Source organism: Hipposideros armiger, unplaced genomic scaffold (assembly GCF_001890085.2).
Source record: "Hipposideros armiger isolate ML-2016 unplaced genomic scaffold, ASM189008v1 scaffold_520, whole genome shotgun sequence".
In the NCBI taxonomy this organism is placed as follows: Eukaryota; Metazoa; Chordata; class Mammalia; order Chiroptera; family Hipposideridae; genus Hipposideros; species Hipposideros armiger.
The window spans coordinates 220,569-246,054 of record NW_017731870.1 but is presented as its reverse complement, the minus strand read 5'-3'; the positions used below and the strand labels follow the sequence as shown (position 1 = coordinate 246,054).

General features: G+C 37.4%; 1 protein-coding gene across 1 annotated transcript in view; it reads left to right on the top strand.

The window, feature by feature from the left end:
• The window catches only part of FOCAD (focadhesin), a 302,193-nt gene that overhangs the window by 156,883 nt on the left and 119,824 nt on the right, over positions 1-25,486 (top strand). The window contains exons 16-17 of the mRNA XM_019668206.1: positions 22,851-22,985; positions 25,137-25,187. Of these exons, the coding sequence (XP_019523751.1) occupies positions 22,851-22,985; positions 25,137-25,187 (186 nt within the window). The remainder of the gene's footprint in view (positions 1-22,850; positions 22,986-25,136; positions 25,188-25,486) is intronic.

The following is a 25,486-nucleotide window of genomic DNA, read 5'->3' as shown; positions in this document are numbered from 1 at the left end:
GTAGCCCATGGCAACCCACTGCAGCAGGGGCTGCAGCCTATGCCGTCGCCGGCAACTCACGGCAGCCCAGCTCCAGGTCAAGCTGTTGTTCAGCATCTTAGCTGTAGAGGGCAGTGTCACTGGCCCTCATATGTGGGATCTGAACTGGGGCCCTCTGGCGTCCCAAGCCAGCTCGTAACCATCGCGCCACTCGGCCGGCCCTAGTATAGACTTTTAAGAAGTTGTAAAAAGTTAAATACATTTTTATTAATTTTATTTTTAAATCATTTGTGTATTGTTATGAGTGCTTTTAAAATTCACCTCATTCACTAGAGATCATATTTATATTCATATTTCAGCTTTTTTGCTTTTGCTTTTATTTTACACTTTTAAAATGTTTTTCTGTTTTGTAATTCTTTTGCTTTATGAGTTGTAAGTGTAAAAGGGGTCCTGTTTATCTCATAATCTCATAAAATCTCTTGCCTGTTTCAGATGACATTCAAATAGAAGGGTTGGCAGCCTTTCAGAAGTGTTCTGCCAAAGTTGTCATTTATTCATCTTCAGATTAGTAGAGGTGATGAGGAGAGCAAGGAAAAGCAGGTGGTGCAACTTCCGCCTCAAACGCCGTGTCCCCTGCAACAGCAAACATTGGGTAAGGATCCCCTAGGCAGAACACAAAAAGCATTAACCTTCAAATAAAAATACTGAATTTATAAGCTAGGCTTTGCAAGACTCTCTGGATATAAAGATATTTGAGACATTTTTGGCATTCTGGGAGTTCAGTCTCGTAGGGGAGAACGTTGTGTTAAGTACACTAGATATATTTGAAAATCAGAAACAGTGCCAGGGAGGAATATAAGACATCAAAGGAATGGTTCTCTAAACTTCCAGCAGCAGAGGGAAAGACTGTCTGGGACTAGGAGAGAGAGGCTCTGTGGCTCACCAATACCTAAAGTTTTTCTTTCTTGTTCATGTAAACAGCTGTCTTGAGGTATAATTCACATACTATACAACTCACCCATTTACAGCGTATAATTCAATGGCTTTTTGAATATTCACAGAGTTGTGCAGCCATCACCACAATCAATTTTAGAGCAGTTTCTTACCCCCAAAAGAAACCTCATAGCCTCATGCCCTCCAACCCTAGGGAACCAGTAATCTATTTTATGTCTGAATAGATTTGTCTATTCTGATCATTTCATATAAATGGAGTCATGCAATATGTGGCCTTTTGTGTCTGGCTTCTTTCACTTAGCATAATGTTTTCAAAGTTCATCTATGTTGTAGCATGTGTCAGTATTTCATTCCTTTTTATGGCCGAGTAATATTGTGTTGTATAGCTATACCACATTTTATTTATCCATTCATCAGTTGATGGACATTTCGGTTTCCACTTTTGGGCTATTATGAATAATGCTGCTGTGAACATTGATGTACAAGTTCTTGTGTGGACATGGGCTTTATTTTTCTAGGGTATATATCTAAGGGTGGAATTGCTGGATCATATCACTCGATGTTTAACCATTGGAGGACCTGCCAGGCTGTTTTCCAAAGCAGCTGTACTGTTTTCCATCCCACCAACATACATCTCCTGCTCTGCCCAAGTAATGCAGATACTACCGGATAGACATTGCCGTGAAGTATTATTAGTGGTCACCTTTGTTCGTATTCAGAACTAAAATGTACGTGATAAGGATGATCATTTAAAAATAAGAATACAGTAGCATATAGTCTGTCATTTAGGAGCTGCCCTGGCCAGTTGTTTGTGTCTGACTTTATCTGGGACTCTGTTGCCTTGCCACTCCAAATGATTCTGTCATCTGCCTTCGGTAGATGGCCAGCCCTTGTCTTAATAGGTGTCACCTTTGACCCAACATCAACAGCAATCCTGAATGGTTAAATATTTACCACCCTAAGGGTGTTTGTCCTCATAAAAACCATTAACATTTATATAAATCAAAGTTTGAAAACTTACGGACTATTTTGTTTGATTATCATAGGATTAATATTTTAAGGAAATGCTTGTAGTAATTAACAATAAAAAATATATATGTATCTACTCTCTCTTCATAAGACAGGAAGATCTTGCAGTACCTGGCCTGCTTTTCCACATGGAAAAAGCCAGTGACCACTTAGTGTTAAGTAGTAGATAGAGGCTTCCTGTAGGTGAGTGTGTACTCTAATTGCTGCCATCCCCTTGGCTTCTAGATTTATTATACATTATCTACCTGGCCCAGGTAGTCCTTCCAAGTGTGTCCCTTATTTTAAAGTGTGTTTACGGTGGTATTTACAGTTAATTTCATATAAGCAATCTCAGTTTTTCTTCATAACAACTTTCCCTTCATTTTGCCCAACCATTCTTCAAGAAACATGTTATATGATTGGCTAGTAAACACAGGAAAAAAAAATGTCAGTATTGTTGGTCCTTGGAAAATGTAGGTTTTCCTACATTAAAATTAAAGTAGACTAACAAGACCAATTGTTGGAGGAGGTGTGAAGTGATTGGCTATCCTGTACATTATTGTTGAGGATATAAAATGATAAAACCACTATGGAAAAGTGTTTGGCAGTTTCTCATAAAGATGACTATAAACCTATCTTATGATGCTACATTTCCATTCCTAGATATTTACACAAGTAACTGAAAACATGTCCACAAAAAGACTTGTGCAAGAACGTTGCTTTCAGCTTTAGTGATGATAGCATATTTGGAAACAACCGAAATGTCCATCAGCTGGTCAGTGGGTAAACAGATTGTGGTATATTCATACAGAGGAAAGCTATTCGGCAATAAAAAGAATTGGACCACGTACCTTGCGACAACATGGATAAATCTCAAAAACATGCTTGGTGAAAAAAGCCAGTAATAAAAAAATCCATACATTTTACTTTTATGAAATTCAAGAATAGGCAAAATTAATCTATGGGGATAGAAATCAAAATAATTGGTGACTTGGGGTGAGGAGCAGAAGGATAGACTGACCAGAAAGGGACATGAGGAAATTTTCTGGACTGCGGTCTCTGTCTGTACTGCCCTGTGTAGGAGCTGTTACCTCATGTGGCCAGTAAGCACTTGCACTATGGCTAATTCAAATTGTGATGTGCTGTAAGCATAAAATGTACAGCAGATCTAAGCCTTAGTATGAAAAAAAGTAAAATATGCTGTTGATAATATTTTAAAAATCAATTACAGATATATTGAAATGATAATATTTTGGATATAGTGAGTTAAATAAAACATTCAAATTAATTTCATCTGCCTCTTTTTACTTTTTTTAAAATGTGGTTGCTAGAGAAATTTAAAGTTGACATGTGGCTCACATTATATTTCTATGGTCTGTATCTTGATTAGAGTGGTATTTACAGCAGTGCGTATTATATAATTTGTCAGAATTCACCAAAGTGTATAATTAAGATCTATACTTTTTGCAGTATGTTATTTATACTTTAAAAAACCAATACTGTAGAAGCTACATTTTTTTTCAAGCTACTTACTATGTTTGGCATCCATTATGTCTTACATTCAACTTTACAATAATCTTGATATTTTCTGATGAATGTTGGAAGTCTGACATCCAAATTGATGTTAAAAACATGTGTAACATGGGGATCTGGATGCTCTTTGGTTTAACTTTAATTCTGTGCTGTTTCCACTCTATCATGGTACTTTACCAATTGTGATAAAAGTGTGAGTGTACTTTGGGGACAGTTTAAGTTGTGCTCTTTCAGTCGTTGAAAACCCTGTGCTCTGAGTGGCAGTGAATGAGTCACAATAGTTCGGAAAGATAATTCTGTAACTGCATAGATATCTAGTAACATTGCTACTTATGTTTCCACGAGTAAAAGAACTTCCAGTCCAAACAAATTGCCCAAGGTTGGAGGAGAAAAAGCTTATGGTGTGTACATAAATAAAAATTAACATATTGTAGAGAAAAGAGGGCTCCTTCACTTTTAACATTCTCTCTCCTAAGTCTTGAGATGAGAATGGGGGGCAGTGTTAGCCCTTGTTTCCTTAATCAGCTGTGAGTCTGTTGTGGCAAAAATTAATAGGCGTTACAGGATCATGAAGAAAAGCCCTTTCATCTTGTCCAGCTCTAAGAGGGTGTTATATTTTCAAAGCAGAGTATTGTACAATCGAGCAATAGATAAGGAGGGGAGGGGCCTTTCCTGGGGATTCTTGACCGTTGGAAGAGTTCACTTCAGGCCATTTGTCACAGCAGCGATTTTCCCGGAAACACCCTATGCCAAGGTTATGCTTTGGCTATTCTATCCTATTTTATTGATTTATTTTCTGAAATCACAGGGGAAGGTAGTTGTCCCTGCCCTCTCCCATCATCTCAACCCTTTGTGTAGCAGCTCCCTCAGAGCACCACGGGGTGGGAACGGTTTTCAATGGGACTCAGCAGGTTTGGAGGGTTTTAGGGAGTGAGTGTGGTGTAAAAATGGCCAATAGAAATACTGTATTTTGTTTAAGCATTTTTCAGCGTGATAAATATAATTTAATATGGAAATGTGATCCATTGTCCCATGGCAGGTTTTCTCAGCTGTGTACAGTAAGGATTCTGTCGCCTACTGTGGATTCAATATTTATTACACCCTGGAACCTCTTTTGTTGTTCTTATGTTCTGTTTGTGGGGACATTTAAAGGTGGATTGCCTGTTCAACCTTGCAGGGAAGTTAAGTTTAATTTGCTATGCATTAGAGAAGGAACTTGCTGGTCTTTCTGAACTGAGCTCTACGTTATTTGGAGTTGGGACATGTTTTTTGATGCCTTCAGTTCTTCCTGGGCATGAAAAACGCTTTTTGTACATTTGCTGAATCTATTTCCATGCTGAGCTTTTTATATACTACACAATGACTCTTTGCAGTTGAAAGTTGTAGTTTGGCCTTATTTTTAACTTAAAAGGACAGCAGGAACTTGTCTTTTATTAAACATTTGTGGATATTATAACATTTACGTTGTCATTCTGTAAGTAGATTTTTAAATATGGTTTTTCATTTTTCAAATAAAATTTGAACTGACTATGGTAGGTTCGTATAATGGAATACTAGTCACACATAAGCCATGTGTGAAATGTGTGGGAAAATAAAAAATACTGTGCTTTTTTTTTCTTTAAATAGAAAATAATTAAGCTTCCCACTATTCTTTAGCTGGTTGTTTTTAATTTTTTAAGGAAAGCATTTGGAGATCCTATGAGTTGAGCACTATATCAAAACTTATAATAGAAAAATTTTATTTGGAGCTCTTGAAATTTCACCATTTCTTGTTTTTGCCTTTATACTTCAATTCTCGTTCCTTTGCTATCTGCCCTTTCCCATGCCCAGCTCTGCTATGCTCTTTTAAGATACTTTACTCTGAAAAATTTACAATCTTAATTTTTGAAGTTTTACATTTAGGAGCTGCTCCTGCCCCCTGTACATTATTTTAATCCAACTCTCTGTTCATTTGGTGTTTAAAGAATTTTTACATGAAAAGGTTTCTCTCTTGAGTTGGAATCATGGTCTGTGAGGATTATTAATTGATGTGAGTAGCCTGTGACCGAACATTAACACTGTTCAGGGTTTCCAGCCAGGAGTTTCCAACTCTGAGTCACAGACCCAGGACATTCTTTAAAAGATCAAATGAGTTGGACACTGGGAGGGTTTTAATGATGCCAGTTAACATCAGAGGAGCTGGGCTCAGAGGTTGCAAATTGTGCTCATCTGAATAAATGCCACTGAGTTGGAAATAATGACATGACTCAAATGATGCTAATTGTGTGCCATTCTGCAATTCCAGTGAATAAAATATATTGGTTTAAACTTATACAAGGGGTGGATTTTTCTTTGGGGGGGCTAAATGGGGACGTGGGGTGTAGAGAGAGAATCATTGAAGGAGGGTAATGACTAAATGACATTAACGGTTTGAATGGCTTTATGGATTTTGAGATCTGATTGAAAGCATTATTTTGATACTTTCCAAGAAATTAATAGGTCTGTTTTCAAAAATATTTTATTCAGCATATATCCTTAACTGATCTAGAAAATTTTTTTAATCAAAATCGGAATTATCTGTGGCGTTTAAGCTCATCTCCATGCTATATAAGCGTGTTGATAAGAACAGAAGTATCTCACCTTCTGCTTGCCTAGGATAAAATATCACTAAGAGACTCATTTCTGGAAACACTAATGTTTCCAAATTAGACTTCCCCTTGATTAGATGACTAAAATCACTTGTTCGTAAAAGGCAGTTAACTTGCTTAGGAATTAAGACAGCAAGAATTTGATAAGTCTTTGCAGAGGTACTGAATTATTCAGAATGCCTCTCTAACATGCATACAAATCCAGCAGTAGTATTTAAAGGAGATAGTATATGCATTTTGTTTTAAGGGTGTTTAGTTTCAAGTTTGAGAGACTTGTTAAAGATGAAAGAAATGGATTTGTTAGAGTCTGTGGACTGTACTGTTAGTTGGATGTCATTCTAAAGCTTTTCTCATGTTTGGAGTATACATTACTTATCTTTTATGCTTTTGATGCCTTCATACCATATAGGCTTTGTGGTTCGGTTTTTGAGGTTTATTAAAAGCTGGACTTAATTCTTCTCACAGTAGCATGGTGGAACATATTGCCCTAGGTTCTAATTCAGCAGTAATGAGTAAGATGTTCTCAGGAGTACCATTCTTGTTTGCTTTAGAGTCATGAGGCATTGCCTGTACTTATTTAAGTGGTCATTGGAGCAATTTACTTGCTTAAACAATTGACAGGGTCGTATGACTTTGATCTGAAATGATTGAAATACAGGTCAAACAAAAGAATGTCATTGTTCTTATTTCTTTATGTTACACTTAACTTCAATTTTCTTTTTTACTTGTTTGGCTCAGCGGCTCTACCCAAGTTATGGACTTCACAGAAAAATAAATGATAATGATGTCTAGTGTGTAGAGTAGGGTATTCAAACATTTGTGGATAGCTTGGGCTACTGAATTAGGATCCCTAGAGATGAAGCCCAGGCTCTCTATTTTTTAATGAGTTTCCCAGTGACTTTCACATGCAGTGAAGTTTGGGACCATTGGCAAGAGCAGTAGTCTCTAAAGTGATGGCCTGTGAGTAAGCCCACCTATGAGGTATGGGAAGAAAATATTAGACTATTTCTTATTTATCTTAAAAATAGAGAGAAATTTAAGACTCCATATTTAGACTCTCTCTATTTAATATTTAATGTATGGATTGATGGTTTTGTTACTTGTACTTCCATTGGAAGATCATGCATCACCTATAGTTGCCAGGTATCGTAAAGAAAAAGTGGGGGTCTATAATGAAGACTGGCTGCAGCAGCATCTGTCCTTTATTAGAATGTGGCTATCCATTGAAGTTTATGCATACCAGTTAAATGGTTTATAGGGTATGTATATTTAGTTCCATCATTTTATTAGACATGCTGATTACAGGTGTGGATTGTTAAAAGGTCTGTCTGAAGCCATGTTAACCTCGGCTTTCTGGAATTTCTTTATTCCTTCAAGTTATGCCTAAGCACAACTTAAGAACAAATTATTTGTCTTGTTTTTTGAACCATGTAATAGCTATATTCTGGCAACTATGTGTTTTAAAGAAAATAATGGTTCTTTTGTAATTCACAGATCATAAAGTTCACTCTTTTGAAGTGTACAGTTCAGTGCTTTTTAGTATATTCACAAAGTTGTACGTCAACCACCTGTATCAAATTCCAGAATGTTTTAAACCATTCCTGTGGTTTAAAATAACGGTCAAAGATATCCAGGTCCTAATCTCTGGAACCCAGAAATAGTACCCTATATAAAAGGAGACTTTGCACATGTGATTAAGTTAAGGATCTTGAGATTAGGAGATTATCTGTGTGGTCCCTTAAATATAATCACACCTGTCCCTATAAGAAGGAGACAGGGAGACTCGACTATAGAAGAGGAAGAAGGTGATGTGACAAACGAAGCAGATGGAGAAAAGGCGATGTGATGTGAAGAAGGCATCATGAGCCAAGAGCTGCAGGCAGCTTCCAGAAACTATAATAGGAAAGGCAACGGAATAGATTCCGCTCTAGAGCCTCCAGAAACAAACTTGACTTTAGCCTCGTAAGACTCATTTGACTCTGTCCTCCAGAACTGTAACAGAGTAAGTTAGTGTTGTTTCAAACCACTTAAGTTCGTGGTAATTTGTCACAGCAGCCATAGGAAACAAATATAACCCCCCAAAGAAACCCTATTATCTATTAGCCATCACTCTCAATTCCCCTCTCCCCACAGTCCCTGGCAACCACTTTCTGTCTCTATGGATTTGCCTACTGTGGGCATTTCATGTAAATGGGATTGTACACTGTGTGTTCTCTTTTGTCTGGCTTCTTTCACCTAATATAATATTTTCAAGGTTCATCAGAACTTCACTTCTTTATGGCTGAATAATAGTCCATTGCATGATGGTATCACATTTTGTTTACCCATTCATCAGTTGATGGACATTTGGTTGTTTCTGCTTTTTCACTAGAATAATGCTGCTATGCATATTTGTATACAAGTTTTTGTGTAGACTTTCAATTCTTTTCATATACATACCTAGGAATGGAATTCTGGGTCATATAAGCCTGTTTTTAACTTTTCAAGGAATTGCCCAACTATTTTTCCAAGGGATTTTACCATTTCACATTCTTGCCAGGAAGGTATGCGAGTTTCCAGTTTTCCACATTCTTACCACCACTTGTTGTTTCTTGATTTCATTGTAGACATCTGTCTTGGGTATGAAGTGGTACCTCATTGTGGTTTTTTTTTTTTGGCTGAGCCATCCTGCCACCTGTTGGCAGCTCAGCTCAGTCCAGGAATCGAACCGCTGTTGCTCAGAGCTCACACTCTTGAGAGAGCTCTTAACCAACTGAGCCATTCGGCTGGCCCTCATTGCGGTTTTGATTTGCAATTTCCTGATCTTTTATGATGGTGTTCAGCATCTTTTCATGTGCTTATTAGCAGATTATTTACAATATTTTGTACTGATATTGGGAGTGTCCCTGATATATGTTTGTATTACTCGGATGTTCAAAGTTTATTGAACTTAAAGATGTTGTACATTTTTTTAAATTAAGCACCATTGTTCCAAATATTCTTAGTTTGCTAATATTTTTCTTTCTGTAGTTGATGTATATAACATATAAGTAAGTGTACATATATGCTGGTGTGTTAGAAATTTGTTACCAGTAGAAATGTATAAATAAGCATGTTTATAGGTCTAGAAGATGTTTCTGTGGAACTTAGGGTAAGATGTCTTTCAAAAGCGTTAGAAAAAACCATCATTTATGAAGAGGTCTGCTTAAGATGACTTTTTTCCTGATTTTGTTTTATTAGATGATACAGAAATGCTTCGAAGGAATAAGGTCTTGACTCTCAAGAAACTAGGATATATCATTTAATTAGAGGAATTGTCTTTAAATGAGTAACTTAGGGACGGATGTCATTATATAACAGCCACCAAAACAAGGAAAACAAAGTATTCTATTCCATGCTTGTGGTCAAGGCACAGCACTAAGTATATGACATAGATGATTTCATTTAATTATCACAACACCTCTGTGAGTTTGGTGGTATTGTCCTGATTTTATATGTGAATAAGCGAAGACCCACAGACTCTTTAAGTAATTTTCCCAAGGGAATGGAGCTAAGAAGTGGCAGAGTTGGGATTTAAATACAAGGCTAATTAATCCCTTGTCCTTTATTTTATCTATATCATATCATGTGGTATAATTAATTCTTCACTGTCCTTCCCATTTCTTACTCTCTCTTACCCCAAAGGGGGGTGGGGTGGGAAAGATATAGCCTACTGCCACTAGATAAATAAAAGGGGGTGAAGAAGAATGGCTTAGAGATTGACAGAGCAGGGGACACAGTATCTTGCCATGGGAAACTTAAGAACCGCTTAGGATTGGTTAGGGTTTAGGATCAGCAGTTGCAGAGCAATATTAGAGAGGTTTTGATTCTAAGTTACAAGTGAAAGACATCCTTGGGACAGGCAAGACAGCCTGAACCAACCCTATGGAGAAAAGGGTAAACTGACAGTTTTTATTTATATTTATTCATTCATGTTTATCCAACTAAAATGTGTGTGCCTGCTATGTACAAGGCACTGTTAGATGCTAGAGATATAATGATGTAAAGGACAGACAGAGTTTTTACCCTCCGGAAACCTTCATTCTAAGTTTCAAACTTTCATTGGGAACCTGGGGCAAATCATTCATGGTACACTTACTTATTTGCAGTAGTGAGAAATCCTACAAAGCACGAGTACTTTAGACGTTTAGTGAATTTAAGCTAATCTAAGAATGTCAGAAAAAAAAAGCTGTTATTATTAGTGGGACATTTCATAGCTGTTAAGCTAATGATGAAGTTTATTGAGTAATTTCTGTTTCTCCTTTTTGAAATTTTCTTACTCCTTAGGTTTATGTGGTTCCCTCCTTGCCTCATAGCACCCCTTAATATTTTAGCATCATTACTTAACTGTAAATATTTATTTCCATGTTTGTGTTTCTGTGAGCTACTTTGGGGGTGCAATCAGCTCTTTTTATTCATCTGTAGTCCTAGTTCTTAACAGAGGAATTGGCCGATTATGAGATTTAAATTCCAGCTTGTTTAGATTTCTTGAATTGTCTGGGAAAGTTTCTGATTTCACATTTTCTGTTCCATTGTTTCAATGAATTTCTACTTTTTAGAATATTAATATTGAATTGTTAAAGTTTTTAAATTATTATTACACAAGACGTTTGTTGTTAAAAGTGAGAAAATATGGATAGGCAAAATTTGAAACAAAAAAAATTGCCCATAATGTCACTATTCAGAGATAACTAAACAATTAGCCATGTATACTTTCGTATCTCTTTCTGTACGTACATGTATAGCTATAGATGTTTTAAAAAGTGAGATTATATGGAGCATATTGTTTAGCATAACCTGATTTTCCCTCTTAATATATTATGTACATCTTTTGCTGACAATATGTATACACATATTTTTAATGGCTACATATTTTATTATACATTGTGTGTATCATACTTTTATTAATATTTTATTGATGGATATTTTGTTTTCCATTTTTTACTATTATCTACAATGGACATCATTAGAGCTAAACCTCAGCACACATCCATTTCCTTAGGATAAATATTTAGAAATGGAATTGCTAGCCCAAGGATATATAATTTCTATCCATAAAGATTTCTCCCTTTTGAACTCCTGTTTGCAGAATATAGGAGTGCTGCTTTTCCTATATTGTTTTCTACATAGAATATACATTTTTCATGTGTCTTGACGTTTTGAAAACATGGTTGACCACTGCAACTGAATTCTTTATTCTTTCAGTTAGGTACTGAATGTGAGCCCCATGCACACATGCTAACATAATAAAAGTTACCTTAGAATAAACTATATGATATTGGGTTTTCAGAAAAGTCATGACATATTTTTTCTATGTTTTTCATTGCAAAAATGCGTCATGACTTTTCTGACAACCCAATACATTGAAATAAATGAGAAATACAAGGAAATCTCAAACTTTTATTACTGAGATAAAAATTTACATTTACTTTCTTACAGGATGGGGTGAGGAGTGGTGTGAAGTCCTCAGACCTCTCCTGCACCCAGGCAGACATACACTTCTGCATTACCCTCCGAGATTCCAGGCTAGAATGTGACTGCTCGCTCTCTGTGTTGGCACTCTCCTTCCTCAGCCACAGGTGCCTCGTTTAAACATCTGCGGCTATGCTAGGTTCCTGAGGGTTGAAACTCAGAAGCCACTGCAAAGAAATCGTACCCTTCATTCCTACATGGAATTTCTGTGCAGTCTTGCTTTCTTTCACACCCTGGAGGTTAGGCTACATACAGTCAATGGAAACTCCCAAATCTCCTATATTTCCCTTTCTTAAAGCTTAAAGCTAGAGCCAGCCTAGTTGGAAACAGCCAACTTCCTGGGGCCCCTCTTTTTCTTTCATTGGACTTTGTAACCTACAGCCCCAACTGTTTCACAGCCAAAAGTTCGCTACAAAACAGTAAGGGGGAAAAAAAGGAGCGTGAAGGAGAAATGAGCTTTAAAATCTCTTTACTTCTTCCACTTGGCCTGGGAGACTTCCCCAAACAACATAATGGGAGTTTTATGGTGACTACAGCTGGCACTGTTGGATGAATCAGATGCCAGATGAACACCCTAGGTATCAATCAATGCTCTTCAGACCCCAGAAAAGGTGTTGATTAAAGTGCCCATGGAAGATGAATTCTGATGAAGCACGACCAGCTTAGTGCTAAAAATGAATGGTGGTCCAAAGTCTGATCTATCTTTGGAAAATTACCCAAGTTAAAGAATTAAAAACAGAGCATAATCTTAACACTGATGCCAAGAACAAACATTTGTTCAGTGCTTACCCCTTGCCAAGTACTGTGTTAAGCCTTTTTACAAGCATCTTCATTGTAACCTTGTGAGGTTGTGTTAACACTGTGCTGGCTAATTTTATGTGTCAACTGACCTAAGGGATACGCAGATACCTGGTAAAACATTATTTCTGGGTGTGTCTGTGGAGATGTTTCTGGCAGAGACTAGCCTTTGATTCAGTAGACTGAGTAAAGAGATCCGCCCTCACCAATGTGGGTGGCACCATCCAATTCATTGAGGTCCCAGATGGAACAGAAAGGTGATGGAAAGGCAAATTCTCTTCTTGATCTGGGACGTCCGCCTTCTCCCGCCCTTGGACATCTGAATTCTTGGTTCTCAGGCCTTCAGGCTATAGGACTTAAAACTGCAGGCCCTGGTTCTTAGGCCTTTGGTCTTGGACTGAATTATACCACCAGCTTTCCTGGTTCTATAGCTTGCAGTCAACTCATTGTGGGACTTCTCAGATTCCTTAAGTGCATGAGCCAAGTCCTGTAATAAATCTCTTCATCTATCTGTCTATGTCTGTATCTAATCTATCTATCTATCTCCTATTGGTTCTGCCTCCCTGGAGAATCCTGACTAATACAAATACTACCCTAGTTCTCTGATACCGAATTACCTGTTCCCCTGGTGTCAAGTAGGGCTGCCCTCAGCCCTATACAGCCAATAAGCTACTTCTTGTCTCTATAAATATGTCTGTTTTCCATTTCCTATAAATGGAGTCATACAATATGTTATTTTGTGAGTGGCTTCTGTCACATAGCCTAATGTTTTCAAGGTACATCCATGTCGTAGTATCGTAAATCTAAAATCTTATGATGCCACTGTTTATTATTGGGTTGTCGGAAAAGTCATGACTCATTTTTGTAATGAAAAACATAGAAAAAACACGTCATGACTTTTCCAACAACCCAATATTTTCTTTGAGACCCTACAGGAAGCTCTTTTGTCCATCTGCTCAGAATTTTTTTGGTTTTGTGCAGTATTATTTTTCTGTCATGTGTTTATGGATTGTATGGTTATCACCAGCCATATATTTAGTTGATGTGGCAGAAATAGTTATGAATTCCTGGCTTATGCTTTGTGGAAGGAGGAACAATAATCATGCCTGGCAATAAGGGTGTATAAAGAAATCTTTGGAATTGTATTAGGTTTCCCATGTATGGTAGAAGCTGTTTGGCTCCATTTTGTAAAATAAGAACAGCTATAGTAAACCTCTGAGTTTCCCTGAACAAATATTAATTTAGGTGGGTGCATAGAGGAGACGTATCTCTCAGTTTTTACCAGAGAATGATCACATCGCTGCATGTCATTTTAAAAATACACTAATTTGGGATATCATAGGGAAACAAACCTGTATGTAAGCTACAGGAAAGTGGGAGAATGAAAAAATAATAATTACAGAAAAATGATTAAGGCTCAAATTCTTTAAATGGATATATATTTCCCTTAAAATATGACTGAAGAATTACATGTATATAAGAGGAAAGTGTGAAGTTATGACTCAGGAAAAGAAGATTAAAAATCACCTGTAAACCACAGAGATATGTATATAACAACAAAAGGATCATGCTATAATAGTTTTTTCAGCCAGCAGTTTATCATGGGCACCATGTCTTGTTGATAATCTACTCCTAACATCTAATTGAATGAGCACACGGCTGTAATATAGTTAATGAATTGCCTATTGTGGGATACTGAGATTGTTTTCTGTTTTTTTGTGATATTTTTTTCATATTATAAACCACACTCTGATAAATGTTTTTGTATTTTAATCTTTGCAAGGGCCTTTATTATTTAGCAAGTTTACATTTCTGATGCAAAAGGACAATTACATTTGAAAATAGTTAGGGGCAAGGAAACATTACTTTTCTATACTCCTAATTTTCGATAATAAAGAGGTTTAAACAGAAAGTGGTTTATTCAACTTTTAATTTGTATGGGAAATAAAAAAAGACTTTCTGGCAAAGCCAATGGACTTGCCCCATGCTTCTTGAACTTCTCTGAAGTAGAAAAAGCCATGGAAAGCTTTCCTTACAAACATCTCCCTCCTCTCCTGGGCCCCAGAGACCTACACCTTCGTGGTTCTCCTACTTTGCTGACATTTCTTTTTGGCGCCTTTTATTTCCTCATCTTTTAAAATGCTCTCTTCTGTGGCATGCACTCTTGAAAATCAATTGCCTTCTCTCCTCCTCCACTTGAGGTTTGCTCTGAAAGGTTCCTTTACCATCGCTGTAGCTCTAATGTTTCTCCGAATTTTCTGATGTAGTTATTCAATTGCAGACTTCTGAGAATAATTTAAGAAGATATTAATAGCTCACTTAGAGCGATGGATTTTTTTTATATATACTGTAATTCGAATTGTTGAATTCCTTACTATTTGCTTAGGAGTGGTTTGGATTTGCTGTCTCTCAAGAGACTTGGGTCCAGGAAGTTACCATCCACAATTTGTAGTGAACAATTCATTAAAACCACAGTCTACACATGGGGGGAATTTAAGACTTTCTAAGGGACAGGTAGACATCCTTAGTTTTAAGTGACTACATTTCCAGAGCCTCAACTTCACTGTCTACTTGTCACTAATATTTATCTGTCTGAGATTATGCTGTTTCTCCTTTTCCAACTTCTTTTTTCATAATTGCTCCCCTTTCCACTCTATAAAAGGAAGGCAGATTTCTGCTTATTGTAAATACTTTTTAGGTCATTGCTCTGAAGTCTACAACCTCCAGGGCATCAAACAAAAAGAACAACTCAAAATATTGATTTTTGGGGAAGCATTTTTTAAAAAACTTTTATTGGGGAACAGTGTGTTTTTCCAGGACCCATCATCTCCAAGTCAAGTAGTTGTCTTCAATCCAGTTGTGGAGGGCGCACCTCAGTGGCCCATATGGGGATCTAACCGGTAACCTTGGTGTTATGAGCACTGCGCTCTAACCACCTGAGCTAACCGGCTGCCCCTGGGGAAGCATTTGTTAATCAAGTTGTCATCTCTGTCTTCCACACAAGTCATGCATTTTCTGATTTTTTTTTTGTTGTTGTTGTTTAATGATTACTTATCAATATTTGCAATATATTTTTATTGTTTTAACCAATAGCTGCTTTCATGATACAGTGGCAAGGTTGGGTAGTTGTGACAGAGACTGTGTGGCTCCCAAAGCCTAAAATATGAAGTCTCTGGTCCTTGGCAGAAAAGTCATCCCACCCTGTTCTAGTTGGTGGTGGGCCAATTAGCACCATTCATTCCTTCATCTAATTTATTTTGAGGGGAGGCTTTTCCATGCCAAATACTATACTAGATGTTGCATATGTGTGGCTGGAAAAACTTCATTTACCCTTGTTCAGACTTTGTTTTGGGGGACCATTTTTGTACTAATTCACTGGACTTTAGCACTAAAGAACAAAATAATTCCTCAAGAAGTCCTGCTGAAATGGTCTCTCTCTCTTGAACTTTTAGATTATAGGCTTTGCCTTTAGTTTTTATTTTCTTAATCAAGAGGTTGTTTGTTTCCTTGGGAAGGGGTCGCAGGTATATTTCCTTCTCATTGTTAGGGAGTTGCAGGTAGATCTGTGTAAGCCTTTCAAGCCCGGGAGACTGATCTTCACTATTGTTATCCGTGAAGAAGTCATCAGTTCTATTATCCTCAAATCTGTGGAGGCATAGAGTGGGTGGAGGGGGGTAGAAGAATCATTTTCAGTGAACATGTAATCAGGTTAAGTTTCAGTCACTGTCAGCATTGGTTACTTAGAGATGTATTCATGGAGCTCCATATTTTAAAGTGGACTGAACTCAATAGGTATTCTTAAAAGCTTCATCTTTGTAGTTTAAAATTGCTCTCTAAAAGTGTTTTTAGAGTCTCTAAAGTGACTGCTTAATTCATCAATTATTTTTGATACACAGCATGTTGATTTTTCAACATGAAACAGCACTAAACTCTATTTCTCAGTCTCTTTCAGCAGTGCGGTCATAATAGTCCCTTTAGCCCTTTTTAAAATTTAGATGGATGATATTTTATTCTTGTTGCTGGTGGATACTCCGTTTGCTTTGCTTTTAATTTTGTATCTTCTGAACAACTTTCTGGCAGGTGTGTGGGGGGTGGTGGTTAAACTGTTTTAATTGAATTTCTGTTATTTTTCCTTATTACCTTGGAGTCTAACCTCCATTCTTCTGCATAGGGGAAGGAGATTTGGAGGGGGATAAAGCACTAATCATTTTCCTGTGAAAAGGATATTTCTGACACATTCTTACTGTGAGTTTGCTAGTTCATGCCAGAAGAATGTTCAACATGAAGTAGGTAATTAATCCAGACAGAATCTAGGAAGACTGAAAAGTGAACGTCCCTGCAGGGAGCTCTTTGTGTCATTCTTCCTGTTCTTGCAGAGAAATCAATGGAGTTTGCATTGGAAGATATTGTTCCCTGTAGGGAGGTATCTCAGGGAAGCTGCAGTTTCTCACATGGGGGACTAAAAGAGAAACCTGAAATCCCCGACTACTGAGGAGTGAGTCCCGTGGGCGGCTTGAAGGTCTAGATCAATCTGTTTTTACTTGTGTCACTTACACAGTTCCAAGCCTCTTCTGTTTAGATATTAGAATTACAAGTCTGCATTACAAACTGCCAAACAGTTTTTCAGAAACACAGAATAATTGAAAGGCCTCTGATATACCTCTTTTGGAAATGGCATAGCGATGTTAGGGATTGTCAACACGAGAATAGAGTTACCATGTCAAGTACACATATTTTTGATGCAGTAAGGCACAGTTTGGGGTTTAGATATGTGCCTTTACATTATTTGCCATGAACAGGACAGAAGTGGAACAACATCAGAATTACTGTCCTTTAGATTATAAGGGATTTAAAAAGGCAAACACAATATTGATTCCTGTTATTTTCTACAACATTGCCTTTATAATAAACTAGTCTCAGACATTAAAAGACTGTGAAATTGTTTAAATAAACCTGTGCTAGTCATGTTTTGTACATATAACCTTTAACTTCATATTATTAGGATAAGAAAGAATGTTATTTTTTCCATTGTTTCTGCTCCATTGATTGTGTCTCCTTACACTCCCTCTTATCCCCTATTATTGCATTTTGGCAACAGAAGCACCCTGTTTTGTGAATTCTGTGTGCTGAATTAGCTTAAGAGGGCTTCACAGGCATCATGATGACTTGAGTCCTTTAATTGTGAAGGCAATTTCTTTTACCTTCTTTATGAGAAGGGCAAATAAGGTGGTTTTCATAGCCTACAAGGTTTTTATAAAGCTTTCCCTGTATAAAGTATCAGGACAAAAGGAATAGGCTATTCTCAGGAATTTCTAGAAATAACTTTTGGAAGTAAAATTAGAAGATAGCTTTCTGTTCCTCTACGAAGGAACAAAGTCATTCTTACAGCACAAGAATTATAAGCAAAGGCTCTGATGCTTTTGGGATTCATTATTTTTTTCCATTGGTTATAACAGCAATAACCATCTTTTACAGTGTCTAAAACACATTTTACAGTGTCTAAAATACTTGTCTCAATATGGCCTTTCCTATTAATCTGGTGTCATACACAGAGCTGGTGTTCCAGTATTATTTCTGCTCTGCAGCTGGGGAAACAGATTGGAGGAGATTAATGACTTTGCCATAGTCACACAGCTACCAAGTGGGCAGGCCTGGGGTTTCTGGCTCCAGTCACTTGCTCTTTCTAGTATACCACACTGCAGAGGGTCTTCTGAATCTGTGCTGTTTAGTGTTGCTAAAATTCTTGTGGAAGAATAGCATGGGGGGGGGGTGCCAGCCAAGTGGCTCATTGGTTAAGAGTTGGCTTGGGAGCATGAGTTCTGAGCAGCAGGGCCGCCGGTTCGGATCCCACATGGGCCAGTGATTTTACAGCTAAGATGGTGAACAACATCTCAACCTGGAGTTGGGCTGCTGTGAGTCCACAGCGACGGCGTAGGCTGCAGTGGGGCTGCAGTGGGTTGCCATAAGCTACCATGAGTGGCCGGCAGCCAGCGTGAGCGGCCGGCGGCATGAGCTGCCAAGAGCCGCCATCCAATGGCCAGCGACCCATCTGCCTCAGCTGGGAAGGGCACAATAATCATAATACCAACATGGGCCACTGAAGCGACGTCCTCCACAGCTAGACTGAAGAACAAAAGGACAGCAACTTGTCTGTTCCCCTTCCCCAATTCCCCAATAAAAACCTTAAAAAAAAAAAAGAATAGCATGGGAAAAATATCATTGTTCCTGAGAAATAAAAATAGCAACAAAGCATGCATAATGTAAGCACTTAGAATTGGGCGAGTTCTCCAAAAAAGAAGACAAACAAAGCAAGATGTTCTGAGTCATTTCTACATAAATATTCATATGCTTTATGTGCACAATACCTATGTATTGTTCCTCCTATTTTATTTCTTTTTGCTTGTTTTTCCCTTATTGTTGAATGGTGGATTTAGTATTGTAGGCTAGTAGTTTACTCAGCGCTTTTAAGATTTTATTGCATGGTCTTTTGGTCTTGTTAATTTTGGAAACTGTTGTTACTCTGTTTCTTTCATTGCTCTGCATTTATTCATTGGAATTCTTTTGTAAGGAAGAGCTTTGCCTTCTCTTTTATTCATTCATTCATTCATTCATTCATTCAATTATTTAAACTAGTGTAGACTCATGGATATTTATTATGTTTGGCTTTTGGGAACTCTTTCAGATTGGCTCCTATGCCCTTTCAACAAGTTCACATCCTTTTTTGAACACTTCCTTATTTTCTGGCACCATAAGGTGGCCCAGACTTAAGTTATATTTTCCCTATTCCAGCCCTGGAATCAACCAGTTCTCCAAGGGCCATTCTAAAATTAAACTTTGTTAGGCCGTAAGGACTCATGTTTTGAAATTTTTCTTTTGTCATGAGCTCATTTTTAGAAGGGCTTATTTTATTTTATTTTATTTTTTGGTGTGAATCATTTGGGTTATGTGTTACGGGAGTTTTCTTCAGGAGTGGTCTAGGTGCCCCCAGCTCATGCCATTTTCTATATTAATTTCTCAGGCTAGTGGTTTGTAGTTCAACCATTACAGTAAGGGTACACCCCTTCAAGGGTGCTGGCTTTATGTGGGGGTCTTAGTTCCAATTCCCCACCTTCTGACGGCTGAAGGCTATATATCTCCTCTTTCTGTGTAGGCATTTAGGTTATATGACCTAACAAGCTATTAGGCTATAGAAACTAATACCTTTCTTACAGTACCTCAGTGCAGGTATTCCCTTCTTTGTTTCTTTATCCGTCATTTCAGCTATGGCCCTCATATTGCTGGAACCAGAAGTCAGTCTCTTTTTTTGAAAACAGATAAGACATTGGGTAATGAGCAGAACAAGGCAGAGCAAGCCAGTAAAGGCCATCACCATAAACCTGACTAATCTGATGTAATTTAACAGATGGCACGGGTCAGAAGGCTGGTGGAGCCAATCCACAGGGTCCAAGGAGATGGACACAGCAAGATGGGAATAGGTTAAATCCAAGAATCTCTCAGGGCCAGAGATCTAATCAAGAGCCGCCTAGGGCTGGGAAGGTCAGAGAAAGTGGCCTTCTTTACTGGGGGCTTCTCTGATCCTGATTATGAGTGGGCAAGCCTGCGTTTGCAAATATCCCCTGCAGGCATACCTTGTATAATTACACTTTAAGGCCACAATTTGTGACTGGGAGCCTAGAATATTTTCTTACAGTTGGTATGTAGAGTACCATTTCAGGCATACATTTTCAAACTTACTAGGAAGTAGAGTTAAAAAAAATTTTTGTAAATGCTTGAAAATACGTGGAGAATGTAGCCTCACTCCCCACCTACCACCCATGGAAAGGGCAAGGCCCTGTTTGTGCTTCTGTCATTGGTGGCCAGGGGGCTTTTTTGTTGATCTGCAAAGTGCATTTGAGTGTCTGGGAGTCCACCCTTCCTCCTGGCATCTGAATTATGGGAACATTCAAATGACAAAGCTGTTGTTGACCAACCTCGTATCTGAGTTATAGACCTTTTGTTTTCCTTGTGCCTGCCGGTCATTTCTCTCGGGATGTCTTTCCATCGACTCAAATGTGTCTCACACAGAGCTCTTGCCGCCCCATCTCCTGCAAATGTGCTCCTTCTTTCAGTTTCCCCTACTTTTTAATGTTTTTTATTCGCCCAGGCCTCTAGGTCCAAAATACTCCACTTCCCAATTCGTTTTCCCAGTTCTTTTAATTCTTTTAATCTCCACCTCAGAGTTACCATTCCTCAGGCTTCAGCCCCATCCATAGATAAGTACTGATAATCTGTTCATACTTATTACTGTGCTGGGTAGTGAGGAATGAGAACTCTAAAACATGGTCATTGTGTTTAAAAAACTTAATAGCTAGTTGAGGAGATAACTTACATCCACTAAAAGTGAATAGCACTAGACAGTATATAATTAAATGCTAAATTGGGTGACGCAGAGTTTTAAGTGTTAGAAATTGGAGGAAAGAAAGGGATAAAAGGAGGGCTTGAATTGTAAGAGAAAACTTCATTGTGGAAGTGGGATTTGAACTGAGTCTTGAAACATAGGTTGGAATTGGGTGGGCTTTAATAGTGAGAGGAAAGCATGGACAATTAGTGAGTATACTGAGCTTGCGTTTTTTAAAGAAAACTCGTGAGGCTGTTTATGTTACAGGAATTGGAGAGAGAGAGGTGGATGACTGCTTTGACTTCGGCTGTAAGACTACCAGACAAATCTCTCAAAAGTTGCATTTTAATTTTATTTAGTCACCAATTCAAAAGTCTCTAGAGGCTGCCTGTTTTTGTTTTTTGGTTTTTTTTTTTGGCTCACACTGCTTTGGTATTCCAGGTCCTCTCTGATGCTTGACCCTTTCCTCATTCGTACTCATGCTTTTTGTGCCTATAACATGCTGCTTTTTGTGTTTTGACTCTGTTTTTCGTTTCCTTGTGTATTGCCTGCCTGATTTCTGTCCATTTCTTCTTCAAGTCCCATCCCATCCTATGACTTACTGCCTCTTGATAGCCTCTTTGATGACTCCCATTTACTGACGTATCTTTTCTCCCTAGATTTCTCTTGAAACTATTTTCTGTTGGACATAGTTCACAATCTAATCATTTACCTTTTGTTTTCTGATAATTTAGAATTACTTATAGATTTATTTTCAACAAGATGCTAAATTCTTTGAAGAGTTAGATTATGTTTTAAACTTTACTGTTCCTCTTTAGTACTGTATACTACTCTGGGTATGTACTCAATGTCGAATTGAAAGCTTTTAAGGAATTTTTTTTTTCAAACACTGATAATTTATCATATTAGAGCTAGTTCTTTGTGTAAATGTGCCTATTGTTATGCCTGGCACATAGTACTGCCCTTAGCAAATGTTAATGGAATCCAAATTTTTAGTGGATAGCAAGGCAAAGAACTTTTTTCTGCTATTTCATGGGAAGTAGAAAATAAGAGCAAAAGTACTGAATCCAAATTTTTTGAGATACTCTTTCTTCTATCTTCTTTGAGCCTCTCCTTAATCTGTGTCCTTGAGTATGTATTATTCATTTATCTTTGACATCTTTTCACTGACTACCTCATGTAGCTTTTCTAAATAATTTATGTGTGTAGATGGAGATAAATTGTGTATGTTAATTCAAGCTTAAGAGAAGAGATTGGAGTATTTGAGAAAGATTAATCCTTGTTAAACTCTGTCTAATTGATCTGTGTTGGCACTGTTCCTGCCTGAGTTTTAAAATTTTAATAAAATACCTGTAAGTGAAAAAATCATCTGTTGCAGTTGGAATTGAAGTTAAGACATTTGAATATCCATACAACTAGATACTGAAGTGAACTAAGAATGCTTGGTTTAAGGAAACTGGGTCAATTTAAGAATAACACTTTTGTTGGGCTTTTATTTTATTACTTAACAGCCTCTTAAAAAATCTGAAGTGACTTTTAAAACAAAGTCCTAAATTACTATTTTAAATAATATAATTATTCTCCTACCTCCTTTAAAAGTTTGTAATATGATTTGAGAGTGTTTGGTTTATATTTATTAACATCCCAATTTTCTGAGTGGTGGTGATGTAGTTTCAACAGGGCTGAAAAACTACAAGAACTGAATATGTGGCTTTAGAAATGTCCTAGCATTATCTTACTCTTTGTTTCAGAGACTGATTCTTCAACAATGTATGTAGGTAATCTGGAGTTTAATGTTGTGTGTGTGCACCTGGGTGAGAAAGAGACAGAGAGAGTTTTATTTCTTTGGTTAACCAAAATAAAGTAGTAAAAAAAGCAATTGTTTGAGGCAGGCTGGATCTTCCTCAACAGCAGTTTGTATTGGTTTAAATAATTTCTTTTAAGGGGGTGATAATTTATAAAATGTTAACTTCTAAGAATGTTCTTGTTCTTAAGTTTTCTTATAATACAAGAAAGTGCTCTTTACTAATGGTGTCATAGGAGTTGGGGTTTTCTTAGGCATTGACTTTTTATTTGCTTCACAGGTGGTTTGTATTCGCTCCACTTGGAATGCTCTCTCCCCAAAGCTGAGCTGTGACACGAGACCTCTCATTTTGAAGACCCTCAGTGAACTGTTTTCTCTGGTTCCTTCCTTAACAGTCAATACAGCTGAATATGAGGTATGCGTTTGGAGCTCAATAAATTGTCTATTTCTACATTAGAAAGAAACGTGGAAAAAAATATTTGTGATCTTTTGCCAGAAATCCTTTAGCACTTTTCGTTCTGAGAACATGTTGATATCTTTATGGACTCTTAGGAGTAGGAGGATATCCACCCTTAACAATGCTGTGTCTTTAAGATTTACAGAAGGAAAGAAATGTAGAGGGAGACCTCTCTCTGTCTGTCTTTCTCTGTCCCTCTCTTTCTCCCCTTTTTTACTCCCGATCTCCTCCTTCCCCTCCCTCCTTGCCTTTCTTTCTCCCTCCATACTTCGCTGTGTGTTTAAATAATTTCTTTTCTGTTAACTACTTAGAGTTTGTTTGCATGTAAGTCAGAGTTGAATGTAATTTTCCCAAAGCATTTCGTTGGTCACTGCCATCCCTACTCACCTCAGTGCCTTGAGTTTGCCTAAAATGAAATCTGACGTCTTTATACCTAATCAATATGGCCTTTAGAATCTGGTCTCACTCTACTTTACTGACTCCTGCACTCCAGGAAAACGAACCACTTGTAGTTTCCTTATCTGCCTCCAAACTTTTCTGTTTCCTTTTCTTTATTCATGTTGTTCTCTCGATCTAGAATTACTTTCTTTTTTCATCTCCAATTTTAAAAATCTATTTTAGGATGTAAAGAATTGGTTTAACTCATCCTATCCTTTGAGAAATGTTTATAAGCAAGAGTCTATTCCTCCCCCAATTTTTTATCTATACTTTTCTAAGAACAATTATTTCTATTTTATGCTACATGATATATATATATATATATATATATATATATATATATTATTTTCTCCAATAAATTACAGGCTTGTTGAAAATAGAGTCCATGTTTCAGTTAGTGTATTTTCTGAATTGTTTTCCAAAGTGCTTGGTACATTTATTCACTGACTCAAAATATATTTATTAAAATTGTACTAGGCCTTAGAGATACTAATAAATAATAATAGATACTGTTTTAAAATACCTATTATATTTTCAATACTCTTCTAATTACTTTATACCAATTAGTTCTAATATCTGATAGGAAGGTATTATTTTTAACTTTATAGCTAAAGAATCTGAGGTTTTGAAAGGTCCATCCTTTCATTAAGCAAATATTTATTTAGTACCTGCTAAATGCCAGACAAGTAACTTGACCAACACTGTAGTTTCTAAGTGAAAGCTGGTGTCTAAACCCAGGACTTTCTAGCTCCAGAGCCTGTATTGTTCCATTACACTGTATTGTCATTCCCTGCCTTCCAAACGCTCAAAGGTTGATAAAGGAAGTAGATATAAGCTATAATAATTATAATAACATTTGATGAATATGGTTAATCAAAGGGCTATGAGAGTGTGGTGGTGGAAGTGACTAGCACTCTTAGGACTTTAAGGAAACATTATTGAGTTGATGCTATTTGATTATGATCTGAAAGAATTAATAAAATGATGCTTCCCATTGAAGTTTGGGGAATGGAATATGCAAAGGCAAGGAGGTGTAGAAGAGACTTATATGATTTAGAAGGGCAAGAAGCTAGATGTGGCTGAAATGAAGGAGACATTGGGCGTTGGAAGATACATGGCTTTTTATGCTCAATTATTTATTAAATGTTTGTCATTTGAGAAACTGGGTTTTATATTCTTTATGTCCTGGGCTTTATGACCCAGGCCTTTAAATGGAAAAGACAGTCACTGCTGTATGGAGTGTAACCCAGTAGGAAGGTACACACACACACACACACACACACACACACACACACACACACGGACAATCACACCAGATGCTAAACTGTGCCATGCGCCATAGGGCCACCTGCAGTAGGGGATCAGGGACAGTGGCATGAAAGAGAGGAGTGACATTTGTACTAGGATTTGAGAGGTCAGTAAGAAATGGTTAGGTTTTAAATTTAATCATCTTAAAATCTCTCATGATGTATAAAATATCCATGTGTTTCAATGATGAGTCTGTTTCTGAGTATTTCCATTTTATGAATGATGGGTAAATATAGAATAAGTCAGTTACTAGTGATATCATTTTTAAAATGATTTAATTTCCACTACCTGCTACTTTAGATTATTTATGCTCAGTTTTATCTTTGTCTTAAAATTTTATTCTGGTGTTTGTTGATGTTTCAGAATTTTAAAGTTCAAGTCCTCAGCTTCCTCTGGACGCACACCCAAAACAAGGTACCGTCACAAGGGGTGTTGGTGAAACAGAACCAAACTGGGAAAGAACTGTCAAATAAGGTTTTTAGAATAATATATATAACTCCCCTGACATGATGGCTTCTTTTGTTAAAAAAAAAGATTTTATTGGGGAATTGGGGGAGGGGAACAGCGCTGGGGAATTGGGGGAAGGGGAACAAACAAGTTGCTGTTGTTTTGTTCTTCAGCCTAGTTGTGGAGGATGTTGCTTCACTGGCCCAAGTTGGCACCATCATTGCGCTCTTCCCAGGCGAGGCAGATCAGTCGCCGGCCTCTGGACG